Source organism: Lipophrys pholis (genome assembly GCF_963383615.2).
Source record: "Lipophrys pholis genome assembly, chromosome: 3".
Classification (NCBI taxonomy): Eukaryota; Metazoa; Chordata; class Actinopteri; order Blenniiformes; family Blenniidae; genus Lipophrys; species Lipophrys pholis.
The window spans coordinates 10,656,986-10,674,659 of record NC_137627.1 but is presented as its reverse complement, the minus strand read 5'-3'; the positions used below and the strand labels follow the sequence as shown (position 1 = coordinate 10,674,659).

The window sequence follows — 17,674 nt, the reverse complement described above, 5'->3', positions numbered from 1 at the left end:
GGAGAGCTCGATTTTAAAGTTCATACTGTCCAAACTGTCAACGGCGAGGGTTCATGAAAGAAACCATGTTCATTATATGGACAAAAACAATGAGAAAAGTACTTTTTTTTTTTTTTTTGTTAATGAAGGCTATAAAACACGTTTTATTTAGTATCTTCTCCCTAAAGATACTTGTTTACAAGGCTACACGACTTTCATTTGGACTTTTGGTCATAATATAGGGCAGACTACATTAACGACATTAAAAAAATAATAATTTAGTGGCTTTTCTTTAAGCGGCATCGCCCTACTTTTATAACTTCATAGCACAGCTATACTTTTTAAATATTTCCTTACAATTAATTCACAGATGTAATATTAACAATAGAAATTACACAATAATGATAACAACTGATGGTGTTTCCTAAAATGACTGATACTTTTTTAAAATTAAGAATACATATTCGTACAAAACATTTGGGAAACTCAATTTTAGTTACATTAAGTGAACAGGCGTAGTTGAACAATTTGTGAATAATAAAAAATATTTGTTCTCTTCTCTTAAAAAGAAACGTATTTTCTACTGTTGACGCGGGACCAAATCCATTTTGTAAAAGAAAAGATTAAAAGTTTATAAAGAAAGAAAACCAGCATTTATATCATATTATTTTATAGTGTCCCAGTACGTATTGAATCTTAAAAGAAATGGGGGGGAAAAAAGCTCATTGTCTGTGAAATAAGTGCGCTTACAAGAAAAATAGAGACGCGTTCAATGATAGTTAAATATATTAACCAATTTCGCTAAACCCTTTAAACTGAGAATTTCCTAAAGTTTGTTAGAAAAGTTAGAAAAATATCCCATACAGGTTCAGCGGGTGTTTAAAGAGTGTTAATACATTCATGAAGTAATTTTTTAAAATGTTTATCATCATAACTCTGAATTGATTTGATTGTTCAACAACGCACGACTGGGAAAAATCAGTTCCAGTGGTGTGGAATTTGTTTAGGCAACATTGGGTTGTATTTGTAAGAAAGAAAGAAAGGGAGGAAGAGAGAGAGTGAGTGAGAGAGCGCAGTAGACGTGATCTGAGGGATGGTTTATATAGCGGTGGGTGTGCGCTCAGACCTTCAGTCACTTCTCGTCTCACTGTGGAGCGGTGCGCAGCTCACGTTGAGGGCTGATCCTTACCACGGCACTTCAGGGAAAGCTAAACTGAATTTAACAAGATAAACAATGACTTATTGAAACGCATGAACTTCAGCAGTCGCCTCTCCAGACGGTTCAGCCTGCACAAGCGTAGACATCGCCGAAGAGACGCGCAGTGGAGAGAGTTTAGCGCACGGCGCACAGGGACAGACCATGCACTGTCAAGCCGAGCTGAGGCTCTCCTCCCCGGGGCAGCTGAAGGCTGCCAGGCGGCGCTACAAGACTTTCATGATTGACGAGATCCTCTCCAAGGAGACTTGTGATTATTTCGAGAAGCTCTCTCTCTACTCGGTGTGCCCTTCCCTCATTGTGCGACCAAAGCCTCTTCACTCGTGTACGGGTAAGAAACTATTCTTATTTCCCTTCGGTTAAGGAAACCATTAAGAACATGAAACAATCTTAAACAAATATACAAGCTGTGTTATTTTTTTTTGGCCCATTAAAATGGTGCCATATGTATCAATAGGGTCATGTTATTAATTACATGTGGTGACAATGTGGTTGGTTTAAACACATAGGGGAGAAAGTATAATTAAAAGTCTTCACTCAAGTGTATTCCGGGTTTTATTAATTAATTTGGTGTCATAAAGTAAAAAAAAAAAGCAATGATCACTCTTCGTGCACTGTGCTCCCGAAAGTGTTGATATCCGTAAATATTACGCGCACAATTTACCCAAATTATTTCTTACGAAAATGGATTGGCGTAATTGTTTGAGTGCTTTAAAATAAATTTCAATCATTTGAGTCTATCTCACGTTATTTCACCAAAACGTTCACATTTTTAGTCGGTATTTCCCATCATAAAGTAGTATCTAAGTATTGGGAACAGAAGCCCCGGAGTCAGTTTGGTAAGAAGATAAACAGCTGATCTGATAAGTTTGTGTGGCACAAAAGTCAACGATGCATGAGCAGGACCGATAAGAAAGAGCGAGGAAAATCTCACCTCAGAACACGGGTAAGCTTTGAATCTCATCAACTTCTAGTATTACAACTGATATGGCGAGATAAAAGGCCTATGAAGAATGAGTTGTATAGGCTATTGCTATGTGACATGACCAAATGACCAAATGATGTATTTTTTTTAGTGAATGATATCAGTGTGTATGTTTTCAGTTTCAGAAGTGTCTTGACGCACAGTGATGGCGAGTGCACCTTAAAAACACTGCTTGATTAAAATAATACAATTGAGAGAAAAAAAAGAGTAAATCCTCCCTCGAAAAAAATAATTAAAATAAATGCAAAAATAATTTCAACAACCGTTTTGGATTATTCATATTTTTCTTGAAAAAAACAACAACATTTGTTCAAGGTTGCCTGTCCCCCGTTTCTTGAAGATCGATAGATAGATAGATAGATAGATAGATAGATAGATAGATAGATAGATAGATAGATAGATAGATAGATAGATAGATAGATAGATAGATAGATTAGATTTATGGATGTCGTTGTTCAGTGCACTTCAAAAGGTAATTAACGACATTATAATCCTCTGAGGGGTTTCTTCCCGAATCCAAAGCTCCCGATCGACTCTTCATGGTAAATCCTAACCAATCTAAACAACTCAAGAGGTCAATGCGCACCAGTAACCATTAGGATAATTGCTCTAAAGTCCGAAATAATAGCCACTGCGGTCTGATGATGACAGCGATGGGTGGATAAAAATAGGGAGGGGAGCAATTCCCTCATCTGACTGAAATGGCTTGGTGTGTGCTAGAAGGCACTATGACTGGGCTTTGGCACCCCTCTGTTTGGGCGGATAGAGTAACCCGCCCTGCATATCGGAACACTGTGCCCACCACTTATTTGTAGCAGCGGGGGTGTGAGACACAGTATATTCACCAACATCAATGGCTTTTGGTGCTTGATATAGAAGCTCGCAGGCTTATAGACAAGGAGCTGGCCCCTGAACAGTGAAAGTTGACTTCTTCATCCTGCAAAGAAAGTGATGTTATGACTTAATCCTGCCAGAGGAGGCCGCTGGAAGACAGTGTGGGAAAACCAATGTGACTCGGTGTCCAGGGAGTTGTTTGCCACTCTAAAACCTCAGCTGAATCATCTTTTGGTTAATGTTTATTCTGTAGTATTTTCTGTAGTGCACCGTGCCGCTGATTGCTCAACGGCCAGTTAGATGAAACACAAACCGTCATTTAGTACAGTGAAAATGACTAATACTCATGGAGTTAATTCCCTGTCAGTTGCAGGGGGATCAAGCACAGTGAGCCTTGACCTGGTGCGGAACAGTGAGCGATGTAATGGCAGGTTACAATATTTCATTTGGCATCCTGTCTCTCAGCGGGACCCAGGGCAGGGCTTTTAGTTGGGTTTTCTGGAAGAGGTGAGAGAGATTAAGATCAACTGTGGCGTAATCTCACCTGACAGCGTAATGAAAAATATAACACACACACACACACACACACACACACACACACACACACACACACACACACACACACACACACACACAGATGCACACGCAGGAGTGTGCGTTGCCTGCCTGAGGGGTGAGTCCTGAATTGGTTCGGGGGTTTACAGTGGGAATCCAAGTGAGCAACAGGGTTTTCAATGCATCTTAAAGCCTAATCTGCCACCAACAATGAAGAGTCTTATTAGGAATAAAGGTGACTTAAGGAGGTTGACTACACACACGTCAACACACACCATCACGCATGCACACAAATGTACGTAAGCCAACACACGCACACTTCTCCTTTCTCCAGATAAGGATTGTGTTTGACAGCCTGTCATCTACCTGCTCCCCTCACTGTCATCATATTCTTCTTTCTCTGAAATGCCTAAACCACAAATCAGTTCTTAAAAACAGTTTGCGCTGCAGGATCGTTTCTGCTGTCACTTATACGGCTCCGGTTTCAGGTTAAGCAGTTAACATTTTTGCAGGACACGTTTATTGATTTGAAGAAGTTGTGACAGTTACACTTGACAAAATGCCTCAGTGTTCTTCCATTTTATTCATTTGTCATCCTCCGAAGAAGAATTGTTCTTGGAATTTTAAAGCAATTAGATATAAAAAAAGAAGAAGAAGAAAAAAAGGAAACCTGCAATTCCTGTTTCCCTCGCACTATTTACACGCATTCAAAGGAAGGCAACTTAATTAAGACCTGTCAGCAGATTTATATGTAAAACGCAACAAAGGACATCTTGTCATAGCCAAGTAATAAATCACCCATTCCAGCTCACCATTGAACAACTAAAATAGCAAGATCATAGATGTTATCACATGGCGGCAAATGCTTGCAAAAGAAGCTGTGGCATCGATGGAATTTCTCAGTTGTAAAAATAGCATCCTCTTCTTCCTGGGAAGAAATTGATAGAAGAAAGATTTTTTTTTTTTTTTTTTTGTTTAATCAGCGTTCTGTCATGACAAGCAGGTCATTAATGGAGAAAAACGGTTGGTATTAAGAGGAATGTTTAACAATCTGTTCTTCTTGATCTATTCTTAGCAGGTATGTCTTCTGTAATGGTTACTATAAGCGCTTGCGCCGGTGCCTGCATTCCAGTCGTGATTATCAAGAGTATCAGTGTGCTTTTGCGTGGGGCCGAGTTGCGCTCTTGCAGCTACTCAAAAAGTTTATTTGTAGACTATTGACAGGACACTGGCACTTGTCAACAACATGTCACAGAGATGGCTTCGCTGTCAGTGGAAAGTCACTACGAGGGTTGACATTTCCCTCTTTGCTTTTTCTCTCTGGCGCTTTCTTTCCTTCCCTCTCATACTCCCTCTGGGGTAAGGGGGGGGGGGGTCCGGAGACACATTCAAGCTCTTTGCTGACAGGAGATATTATGACAGTTGCGAAGACAAACTGAGGCGTGTTGTTTTTGAGTGACACCGTCCCTTCACTTTTGACTCATGCCATGAATCACTGCCCAATAACAGTTGATGTAAAATGATCCCACGAGGAGTCAGAAACAATAAAGCAGGTGATTTATGGAACGGATTAAAGCAGATCAGTTGTATATACAGGCAAAAAAACTATATGAATGGAAAAAAGGCATAAAAGAAGAGCAAGCACATACAACCAGAGGAAAGTGGACCTCAAGTCTAGACTTGTTGCAATACCCGCAATTTAACAACATTGGAGGATTAGTGATGACCTCAGCGCCTTACCATGATGTCATGTCAAGCCCAAGGCAGTGTCTTGTGTGTGTGTGTGTGTGTGTGTGTGTGTGTGTGTGTGTGTGTGTGTGTGTGTGTGTGTGTGTGTGTGTGTGTGTGTGTGTGTGTGTGTGTGTGTGTGTGTGTGTGTGTGTGTGTGTATGTCTTAACAGAAGTGATCTACCCCAGACAATCAAGAACACACATGCTGTGTGCTTCAATGTGTGACAACCTCCTATTTTCTCTGCTCCATTTCAACCTTTTATCTCCATCTCTATCTTCCTCTCCTGCTCCTATAATCCTCCTCTCATGTCCCCTCCACCGCTCCTTATCAGTCCATGTATTACAGTCTGCGCTGTGCTCGGCTTGCTTGTAAATTTTGGTTTAGAGATTAAAAAACAATAAAAAAATTTAAGCAGTGGGACTTTTTTTTTTTTTTTTTTTTTTTTTTCAGTAAATGGTTTATTCCCTCTGGTTGACCTACTGCATCCTCCACGCCAACCTCCAGGTCTCCATCCCTTCCCCTTAGGCTCCAGACAAGTGGTCCCTTTTATTGATTCTGGCGTCTGCTCCCTCTGCATGCCCTAATAAAGGGCAAAAATGTGTGTGTGTGTGTGTGTGTGTGTGTGTGTGTGTGTGTGTGTGTGTGTGTGTGTGTGTGTGTGTGTGTGTGTGTGTGTGTGTGTGTGTGTGTGTGTGTGTGTGTGTGTGTGTGTGTGTGTGTGTGTGTGGTTCAGTGTGCCCATATGATGGTTTTATGTTGGGAAGCGAGATAGTACTTAACATCCTCGGAAAAATAATCAGTCATTTGAAGGGTTCAGAGAATCAGTGTAAAACACAGCCTACGTCACCAGGATCACAGCCCTCTACATGCAGGGGGTCAAAACCAAAACACTTTTCATAGCAAGCGACGGTCAATTAAAAGTGAACCCTGATCGAGTGATTACAGGCAGTCGATAGCAGGTGACTGAGGGGTTCACGAGAGCTCACTAAAAAGTTAAATGATTCAGAAGGACATCAGATTTTATCGCGAGAGTTTAATGGATTTTTCTGTGTTGCTGACATGACTGCGCCGTCTCTGCTTCGCCCAGGCTCCTCGGCCCTACGTGCCTACCCGCTCCTCTCGGTGATCACCAGGCAGCCGCCCAACCTGACCCCCCACCTCCCACAGCCGTCCTCTCCCGGCGCAGTCCACTCGCATCTGCCCCTGCTCTCCCCGCAGCACCCGCGGGGCTCCGAGGCCTCGCCCAGCCAGACGCCGCTCAGCATCAGCAGCGAGTCGGAGACCGAGCGCAGCACACCTCGCCTGAAGAAGCCGCGTCGCAGCCGCACCATCTTCACAGAGCTGCAGCTGATGGGCCTGGAGAAGAAGTTTCAGAAGCAGAAATACTTGTCCACTCCTGACAGGTCAGTGGAGCTCAGGCACTTTCATTCAACTCGATCCGGGATAAGCCAAACCACTCTCAGAACCCTCGACTAAAAAAAAGGTATAGTTTTTATCAAGAATCCTGGGAAAGGGCATCTACCTCACCCCCAGACTGACCCTTAGATTTTACCTACTGTTTTACCCCGGAGCGCCACTGAAAGCCACTAAAATATATGGTGAATGCATTGAAACACTCCATCAGGAAGCACAATAGTACATATATGAAAAATGGTAAACAAGATAAGTAAAGGAACACTAACCACTGATTCGGGTCAGTGACTAATACTCAATCAAAGTGGACCAGACACTGAAGTTGTTTAATTGTCACTTTGCTATAGCACTTCGACAACCTGCATGACAGGCTTAGGGCGCTTTGTGAAGAATACAGAACCTGCACGCTCACACAAGCGCTCCCACCAAGCCACCGATGCAATTATCAAGGGGCGGTTAACCTAACATCATAATTTTTTGATTTATCCTGTGGGGAATGTCTCATGTAATGTGAATTTGTCTCAGCCAGAGCATTACCTCAACATTCTAGTTCAGGCAAGAGTAACGTTTTAACCCTGAGCTCTCCAACAGCAAAAAAAAAAAAAAAAAAAAGGCCTCACCAAAGAAACACTGCCTCATTCAGGGAAATCGGGGACAGTGGCCAACACAAGCAAACTTAAATGTATTACATTGATTTACTGCCAATCATTTCACACATGTGCAGGTGTATTAAAAAGTACATTTAGCTTTCTACAATACGATGAAGTAATCTATATGTTAATACCTGTGTCTTACGATCCATTTTGTGGGTCATTTTTGGGACCTGACATGAAGTTACACCATATTTTCCAGTTTTATTGTAGAACTCATTTTTATATTTGGCCTGCGGGCTACTTTTCCATTAGAATGCTGAAGAGTATTGAACCATGCGTGTTGTAAAAGGCTCTTCACATGCACACCAGGACTCTCAACTGCTGATGAACCCCTGCTTCTCACATCTCATCCTGGATTGTTTTCAAAGTGCAGACACAGCGAGTGAATCACTGGTGGTTGTAGGTATAAATAACTGGATTAAAATACAATATGCTCATGAGATTAGACACACAAATAGCTGCTCTTTCCAGGCAGATGTCACAAAACATTGAATCCTGTTTGCAGTGTGGTTGTTTAACCACATTAAATGTGGAGAAAAAAAAAACCTAAACATTAGCATATTTGGAATAAACCAGATGTATTTGTCATTCCACTTACATCGTATCTGGAGGGAAAACTCCCACGATGCGTTAGTAAATATATCACATCTTTGCTTACCCGGAGCCATTGGAGAGACGCCATGCCTTCTCTTAAAGCTGGAGCCCCGAGGCAGAGCACAACTCAGTGATCAAAACCAACCACCCATCCAAAATACTGGGCCTTGTCAAAATACACGACTCTGACACTGCACTGAAAATTAATTAAATACCTGGCTGGTGGAAAAACATCAAGAGGGAAAATCCCCTTTAAAAACCCCACATCAAAGGTGTGGCATGCTCCCTGCTCAGGTTGTGATCTCAAGGTAACTTAACTTTTCGCTTCCTTTTCTTGGTGTGGAACCTTTGTGGTCTTGAATAGAAGATTTATTTGAGGTAGAAGACTAAAAATATCCCTGGAAAGAAACAAAACCTCAATTATTTATATCAGAGTGCCATCATAATTTTTTACCGTTTCCAACTGCAATAACAATAATCACTGTCATCATCATCATCTTCCCCCACCTCCACATGCTCATCATCCTAATCGTCTTCATTAAAAACTGTTCAGTTCCACCAAAGTTAGAAGTGAAAGAAGGGATCAAAATGGCAGCTCTCCATCAGACCCTGAGGGAGGAACTCAAATACTGTTTCTTTCCCTGAAAGTGTGTGGTTTTTCTCCATTGAAAACTAATGACCATAAATAATTGGGGTGTTTTACTGCAATTACCTCTTCTTGCCTCCAGTTGCTCACCTATCGACAAGCGCATGTATGGCTGTGAAGTATGACAGCTTGATTGGCTGTGTGGCACGCACGCACGCACGCACACACGCACGCACGCACGCACGCACGCACGCACGCACGCACGCACGCACGCACGCACGCACGCACGCACGCACGCACGCACGCACGCACGCACGCACGCCTCCGAGGTTTAAGGCTCCCAGCAAATCTGTCGGACTTTAGGTTGTTCTGCTTTTTAGATTTTCTTCACTCGGCTTCTCGTATCTCGCCTTCCACTTCCACCATCAAATAAAAGTCAGTTCCTTCCCCTCTGGGGGGTGGTGGACATGTAAAGTCCTTCGTCTGGCTGGTAACGATCTTGAGAAGAGCAGCGAATAGGAAATCATGTCGACAAAAAAAAAAAAAAAAAACCCAGATAAGCACTCTTTTCCTTCCTTGTTCATTTTATCTGTTCCTTCCTGAGGTTTCACATTACACACCGACCAATAGCCCCTTTAGTCATGGATCGCCACATGTGGTGGATGCATTCAGATGTTTTCTCAGCAGCCAGGTCGTCCAACTACAAGCGCTGTGATTGGATTACAGAGGCTGGACACATGTCTCAAACTTTAGCTGCAGGTGCACAATGTCACAGCAAAAGCACCAGGAAATCGTGTTTGAAGTGGCACGCAGAGGCTGTCCAACGGGTGGAAGTATGGTCTTATACTTTACTGCAGCTCGGAGTTCCTAAAACATGTAGGAATAACGTTACATGATGGTCTTGATCCAAGGATAAAGATATAAGTGTGCAAAGAGGGTGCATCATTTCTCCATTTTCAGCCAGATGGAAGAAAAAAAAAAGTACTGTCACTATGAATGGTTGAACCCTGTTAGTACAGTGTACGGAATACAATGGAGAAGTTCGTTTTTTCCAATTTTAGATGCTCCTCCTCTCCTAATTTTCTTGCAAAACCAGAGCTCATAATTATCACAATTACAATTCAGAAACAGTTTTTAAATTCACCTGGATCACCCGAGTTGCTCACAGTGTAATTAACATTAACGCTTCCTAACTGAGTTGTCTGTGTTGTTTGCCGATTGTACAGGTTAGACCTGGCGCAGTCCCTCGGCCTCACACAGCTCCAGGTGAAGACGTGGTATCAAAACAGGCGCATGAAGTGGAAGAAAATGGTGAGTGATGTAAGGACAACATGCAAGAACTTTCTTCTCTTCAAACTTCGCTCACTTTCCTTGCCTGGAATTTGCTGATACAAGCGGGATTTAAAAAAAAACAAAAAACTGGCTTATCGTAACCTGATAAGAGTTCTACATTTCTGATTGGCACTGACGGACAAGAAAAAATGGAAAATGTTCACATTTGCAGCTACTGATAATCGACTTTCTTTTTTTTTTTGGACGGCCGGCTTTATTTTCAAAGTGTTTCAGATTAGAGCAGAGCCGAATGAAACAATTTCAGAACACCAACGTAACTGTCAGTGTTTAATAATTCTCTGTACCTTTTAGACTGCTGTATCAACACAACCCTTGATCTGCACTTTTGCAGCCAATTCCTTTAAGAATCCCTCACTTTTAGCTACTTTTCTTTATATTCATGTTATTTTCTTTATACTTTATTGTAATTTCAGAGATGTGCTTTGAGCATATTTCATTTTGTGCAGGTTGCCACTCACAATGAAATACAATTACTTGAGTAGTTTTGGGGTACTTGGTACTTTTTCTGGACTGTTTAATTAACTTTTACTTGAGTACAATACAGGCATTGAGCAGAACATATGAAATGAACGAAGCTTTGTTTTTAAAGTAATTTCTTGACTTCCGCTGAGGGTAGGGTTAAGGTTAAGATCCAGGATCCAGGATTTGATCCGGATCACCACCAAAATTTTATAGATTCTTTGTCTGATCGAAATGCGCCTGCGTACCAATTTCCAAGAAGATCCCCTCGTACTGACAAATCGACGTGGGTGATTTTATAACCTCCTTGGTGGAGATAATTATATTTGATGACACTCCGAAGGCCGAGGCAGCTAAAAAGAGAGAGCATAGAAAATAAACGAGGCATAATTTTGCATCAAAGTAACTCAATGAAACACTAAAACAAATTATAGTTAAACTTAATCTTTAAATAAAAGCAAGTTTATAGAAGTGGGTTTTTAGAGATGATTTAATAGAAGTTACTGGCGGCAAGTTACTATATACAGCCTGCTATCTTTGTTTATATTTTGTGTAACACTTTATTGGTGGTTTGTGCAGCAGGGTAAAAAAAAAAGATTATAATTATTGTTATTGTGCAATCAGTCCCTCCAAAATTTTGAATTGCTAACCAGACATTGCATGTAGTGCTAGTTTAGTGTTATATAATGGTGGCTATAGTGAAGAGAGGGCCAAACGGAGAGTAATAATGTAGGAAGAGAGGGTGTGGAAAGGCAAAGTGTGGTGTGACTGATGATGACAGCGCGGAGAGCAAACACTTATGTAGGAAGGGTTAACAACTGGAAGAACAAAAACGACTTGAAATCGTTAAAGACAAATGAGTGCACAAGGTGCAGCCAGCAGCAATAAGTCTTCCCTTAATTACTATAATAGAAAGCTTTGCCTTTGACTCCTGCTGCCATTTATTACCCGAGCACTCCACTAAGATTATCTGTGTGTTATTCTAGGTGCTCAAGGGAGGTCATGAGGCCCCGACTAAGCCCAAGGGAAGACCCAAGAAGAACTCCATTCCAACCACGGAGGAAATAGAGGCTGAAGAGCGGAGGATGAAGATGGAGGAGGAGGAGAGGATGAGGAGGGGAGCCGAGGGCGAGGCGCTCGCTGACGGACAACCGGCCTCCCAGCAGGAACCTCAAGACCTCACCTCAGACACTCGCGCTCCCCCGGCGGAGGAACCGGGGCGAGAGCTGCCACTCCTCGTGTCAGAAACTCACACAGCCAGCTAAGCCAGAACAAACCCACCAAAGACTAATCTCAACCTGAAAACACATAGTGCCTCAGGATCACTGTAAAGAAAAACAGCCTGTGCGGCGTTTAAAAGCCATTTGTTGTTTTTTTTTTTTTTTTGCAATTTCGACCGGATGCGCGTCGGCGGCGTCCAGTCTTTAGCCAGTGTAGCCTTGTAGGTTTTCTTTTACGCACCGGAAAAATAAGTGCGGCACAAAGAGCTAACTTCCACACACACTGATTGCATTGCAGCGGAGGTCTGTCAGATTGCGAGCAGACAAGCCTTAATAACAACATAGTGACTTGTATCACCGGTGTCAAGTTTTGCTTTTCATCGCTGGGAGGTCCCGCACACCTCTCGGTCTTAAAAGCTCCTAAGAATATCAAACATTGCCTTACTGTAGTGTCTACGTAGGTTTTTATTATGAATCTCTTCACTGCCAAAAACTGTCCTATTAAATGGCTCCAGTGCCTTCTTGGTCTCAGAGGAAAGCTTTAAAAGATAACCAATAGATGCAGTATATTTTTTACAGTCCTTTCTGATCATAAGTGCCATATTATTACATAGGGAATGTAAAGTTTATAAAAGGACACCTCAGTGTTGCAACAATGAGGCACGTATTTGTTCCTTATCTGTTTGATCGAGGTCACATTTGTATTTTTTTTTTCTTTTCAAAACTGAAAATCAATATTTCTGCCAAGCCATACACTGTAGAAAGATGTATAAAGTATAAGATATATGCTCTTTTGGATATCTATGTAACACAGTATTTTTAGCTGCTGTTTTAAATTGGATTAAACTAGTTTCTGTGTAGAACGTCTCAGACGATCTTTTTTCTTTTTTTTTTCTTTTTTTTTTCTTTCACGAGAGACAGGATGACTTTCAGCCATGGGGGCATTAAGACTCCTAAGCTGTCGAGAGTCGTGGACGGAATAAATCATCGACTGTGCCAGTGATACGCAGCAAATGTTGAACATTTAAAATCTCAAAGACATTTTCAGCCTGCAGGCTTTGCATGAGTGCTCCAACTGGTATGTTAGACCTGCATTAACATAACACTGTCTTCAACTGCCTGCCAGTGACTTTACACTTCTTCTCCCTCCCTCTGTTCTCTCAAAGATTTGTCATTTTACAGAGTGTCACTTTTTGAATTATACAGATTTATTTTTATTGTTTGTTGTTTTTTTTTTTTTCCTTTGTTATTGTTCATATGAAAAGTGCAGTATTTTTCTGATGTAAATAATGTGTGTTTGGTAAGCTTGTTTGCTGTTTTTTTTAGGTTTATGTAAAGTTATTTTTACTATGTATAAGTGTGTGTTTATGTATTTAAATGCACTTAATAAAATAGCTATCATTTAAGGTCGTGGTGTCGGTTGAATTCTTTTTTTTTTTTTTACCTGAGATTCCTTCTCCTGCAGTAAAATCATGAGCTTCGTATGTCAAATCAGTTTGCACAATGATGCTTTTCCTGCAGGTCAGTTTTAAAAGTCCACCGTCAAAGATCTCTAAACAAAATAAAGTCACTTTTAACTGAGGTTTTTTTTTAAATGTACTGTCATGTCATGCTAAACGTTTTCTAAATCAAGCGGTTACAGTAGCTTGGCAGGCTGAGGTTGAGGCGGATCCATTACTGATGGGGCTTTTGAGGATGTATTAACCGTAGTCAAAGTTCGTAATAAATCACGTTCGGGAGAACAAAGCATTTAAGCACTCCTTGTTGTGGCATTTATCATCTTTATCTGTACAGCTAACAAGATGGCCTGCAGTGCACCCGAGGGCTGCTCGACATTTCTGAGCCAGTCAGGAACTCTCCAAAGTGGATTTTTCTGTGCCTGATACCGGACATGGATGATTTCTAAGGCAAACAGTGCAAGGTAGCGTTGAGTAATGTGCACTGTGCTTTAACGCCTTGTGTAAACACTCTCCGTATGTTTTTTTTTTTTTTTTTTTTTTTTAAGTTTTTACAAGCAGAAATCCAAAGACTTCTTGGAAGTGTATTGAACAATGAATCTCAGTGAATAATAATTACAACTCTCTGAAAAAATGCAACTTGATCCGTAAGAACTGATTTTTTTTTTACGATTTTTACAGTTATTCATTATCTCGCTTGTATTTCTCATTGATAGAGTGTGTATATCATTTGTTTGTTTTTTCAAACTCCATAAGTAATTTGTAATCAGTTCTTTAACCTTCTTTCTCCCCTTTTCCTTTCAAATGTATTACGGTACTATAGCAACGTGAACATAACTCCAAAAACATGAACATGCACATATAAAATAAGAAGTGGGTTCAACAAAACCAAATGTTTTTTTTTCTTTTAACCCTAATGCACTTATTGAATGAGTTCTGTTTCTGAAAAAAAAACAAAAAAAAAACATGCACTTTGTAATAAAGAAAAAAAAAATTCCAATCTATTCTTCTATCATGTCCGTTTTTATTGCAGAATCTTCACGGAAGAAAGTCACCCGGTTTTCTTAAATCCATGTCAGCAGCTCCTGACCCCTACAATATTTCCTTGTTCAGAATCTATTAAACAACTGAACCATAAAACGAGACCATTTAACTTGCTGGGCTTGTGTACATTTGGTTGTGACTCAGCCTCGCCAGCTGGTTGAATTAAGATGAAACTGATTTGAGGAAGAGCACATCTGCTTTAATTGCTGGGACCCAGTGGAAAGCTTTTTTTCTATTAAACAGTGCTGAGAGCACAGGCCCCGGCTGGCAGGCGGGCTGACAGGCAGGTAAGGCAGGCGGCTCTGTGGAACCACACATAGCAAGCCTCCACAAGCTGGCGAGCTCCTCCAGGCTAATTGTTGTGTGGCGAGGTAAGAGCGACTTCCAGAAAAAGCCCCGCGGTGAGACACTGGCGGCCTAATTGGAGAACCTGTTATTTTCTCACAGGTCCAAGTTCAGCTGTAGGTCACCGCTGGTGGAGCGGTGTCAACCCAAGGCAGCCCCGTTCCCCCACCCACTAAGACATCCATCGCACACCCTCACCTGTCAGCTTAGCGTATGCTCAGGTAATTAGCAGGGGCTGATGTGACAGGGGTGGGAGGTGGGCGTAGCTCACGTTGTTTCACCCTCTTTTGTGTTATGACAGAGGAAGTTATTTCTAAACGTTGAGTGCAGGAGCAACAGCACAGCTTAGTTAGGTCAACAAAGGCGGATGCTTTTGACACCGCGCACAATGCTCCTCATTGTCTCCTGCAACAGTTGAAGCGAGGCAGTCATCGCTGGAATTGGAGGAGGATTCGCCTCCTGTCCGAGATTCACGTTTATGACCTTGCTGACTGTTGCAGTTGTGATTTATGTATTGAGCAAGAACAGTTAAAAAAAAAAAAAGAAAAGATAAAGAAAAGTGCCCTCCCCTGCAAACTGCTGATTATTTTAAAAACACAAGATAAGAATTCCGGTGCAGTTGCATTGCTAGATGATAGGAGCAAAGCAAGTGGAAAGACACTGATGTAGTTTTATTACAGCAGTATCACAGCACAGTTTTTTTTGTTTTTTTTTAAATAAAATATTTTCTCAGATTGTATAAATACCACCATGATGAGATTCAGAAAGCTTTACAACCAGCAAACAGCATTATTGTGGCTGCCACATTTAATGACAATATGTTGTTAAAGCTGCCTTCAGGTGTCTTGTTACTCTGCCCTCCATGTGTCTCACCCGGGATTACCCTTGATTGAGGCCAGCAGTGTCTGGTTTGCTCCCCACGCCCCGTGTATACACGTCTCTGCTTTCCTCAGTGGCCAGTTTGTCCCTCGTTGTTGTGTGTGGGTTTGATGCCATGTGACATTTTTTCAATCCAGTAATTTGAATCCACTTGTAGTCTGTAGCCTTGTAGTGTGTCTTGTTGTAACTCTTGCCAGGATTCATTCAATACTTAAACCACAGCGAAGGAAATCGGGCCAAAATGACTTAGTATTTACAACCATTAGAGAGTAAGGGATCATCACCATCCTGGAATATTTGCAATTTGGTTGAGACGCCACAACGACAGCTTGGATGTTACACGAGTAGTCACAGTTACTCAACCTCCAAAAGTTAATATGATACATTGATACATTCAGTTAGTTCCAGCCATCAGACACCACCATTGTGTAAGTAAATACTTGTGAGCATGGGTATTGTCTTCTATCCCTTCCCCAGAGCCTTGAACCAACTTAGGCCCCATTTACATGAAGACGTTTCAAGTGAAAACGGATCATTTTATGCTTTTGTTTAAGAAAAGTTTGGCCTTTACGTGGCAGCTTTTTGAAAACGAAGTCAATTTATACGGAAATGACAGAAATGCTCAAATCCATGTGGTTTCAGTAAAATTGCGTTTCCCCCTGGTTCCACTGATATGGAGTCAGAGCAGAAGTGGCTCTGAGCACGGCTGTTGTGTAAACAAACACCCAAAACAAAACAAAAGTTTTCCGTTGAAGTTATTGTGCAAACAGGCCCTTAGTTTTGCAGCTTTTACACCAAATCAATGTGAATTATCCATAATAAGTTCTTTATTTACAAGATCAAAAAAAAGCCCTTGGCCTTATTGTTGGACAAAAATGTATTAACTTAATTGCATCGGGGTTTTTTTTAAGTCCTTTATTATTTATTGTGAATCAGTTTTATCTGTTTAAAGTTTCACAATTTAGAACTACACAAAAAACTATTTCTAAACAAAGTACACACCTCGAGGTGTTTTCATGATGTCTTAATGTTTTGTGTTCTATCTTTTCATACACAGAGCATTTTAATTGTAAATTTCAAACTGGGAAACAATCCAAAGGGAGCTCTCCTGTGTCGTTACCGGGACCTCATGAATCAGGTTTTCACTGAACCATTTACACCATCCTCCTTAACACAGATGCTTCAGGACTAAGTGCCCAGATCATTTCTCAATGTATTTTCTGTTGATGTACTGTGGGATCTTTCAGTCTGATGTATTTAGTCTGTTAATTACAGTCCTGCCCGCCTCCTTGTCTTCTTTCGGTAGCTCATGCTCTGGTCAACATGTCTGGGGTAAAATGTACTGCCTCCTACCTCCAGGCTCATGAGCACATAAATCAGCTCCTCAGCATATGTGCGTCTGTATTTGTATTTTCGCTGCAAAGATACTAGAGTGCTTGTCATGGACCTCATAATCACTGGCTCAAGGCTGTATATCCGCCCGCTGAGGAGATGGGCGGTAATAGACCTGTCAGTTTTACCCAGCAGCTACTGTGTGATGTTATGTCCAAAGCCACCAGTTTTCCGAAATCCCACAGATCCCTGTCAGTTATAACTTAATCTCCAGCCAAGAAATGTGTGGATTAAGAATTAGACCAGTGTGCTCTCCGGCTTTCGCACTGATTACAGACTCAAAAGTTTCAATCCCACTTATTTATCCAAGAAGTGTCACTGAAATGTTGTATAGTTTTTGGTTTTCACCTTGTGGAATAATTTGGCACTATATAAACAACATTTTATAGAACTGAATAGCATATCATATACAAACTAATTGTTTCAGTATCTGCACATGAAATGTATCTCAAATCTTACTCATGTTATCATTTCATGAATCATTGACAAGGCGATGACATGACAAGACCCACGGCGATGATGTTTCTAAAAAAATATGTTCGTCTTATCCAGTATCACATCAAGTTTTGACTTTTACTTTTTATTTCTCTTCTGCCACCTCAGAACGATGCTTTGTCCGGAGAAGCTTTACATTCATCTATGATTCATACAAATAATTCATGTCTCATTCATGTACTTTTAACCCTTTTCACCACTACACTCACTGATCAATGTAGATTTTACGATTGTTCTTTTTCTTTTCTTTTAAATGCGTCATCTTTCACCTTTTTGATAGTTTGTAAGAATAACCGAGTGTTTTCGATGGCATATAGAAGCTCATGTTAAAACTGTGTGACTCTTGTCCGTGATCTTTAGTGCTGCGGTTCACTATAATGGCTGTACATGGATACTTTTTGCTATTGTATTTTAGTTTTTTGTAGTTATCCTAAAGAGTCCAAGTGTTATGGCTACTGGAAGTAAGCAATGGGAATTCCTGTC

At 41.1% G+C, this 17,674-nt stretch overlaps 1 protein-coding gene across 3 annotated transcripts; it reads left to right on the top strand.

The window, feature by feature from the left end:
- The first annotated feature begins 1,109 nt into the window (after positions 1 to 1,109).
- barx2 (BARX homeobox 2) lies at positions 1,110 to 12,987 on the top strand. 3 transcript variants are annotated; one of them, XM_080460485.1, is made up of 4 exons: positions 1,110 to 1,526; positions 6,389 to 6,704; positions 9,774 to 9,858; positions 11,346 to 12,987. In XM_080460485.1, exons 1-4 carry the CDS (start codon positions 1,340 to 1,342, stop codon positions 11,622 to 11,624), a joined length of 867 nt encoding a protein of 288 aa, XP_080316611.1. In that variant the 5' UTR covers positions 1,110 to 1,339; the 3' UTR covers positions 11,625 to 12,987. The 3 variants fall into 3 exon arrangements, with proteins under 3 accessions (XP_080316611.1, XP_080316609.1, XP_080316610.1); XM_080460483.1 differs by having other exon boundaries at positions 9,774 to 9,867; positions 11,346 to 12,983; XM_080460484.1 differs by having other exon boundaries at positions 1,214 to 1,520; positions 9,774 to 9,867; positions 11,346 to 12,983.
- Positions 12,988 to 17,674: the final 4,687 nt, after the last annotated feature.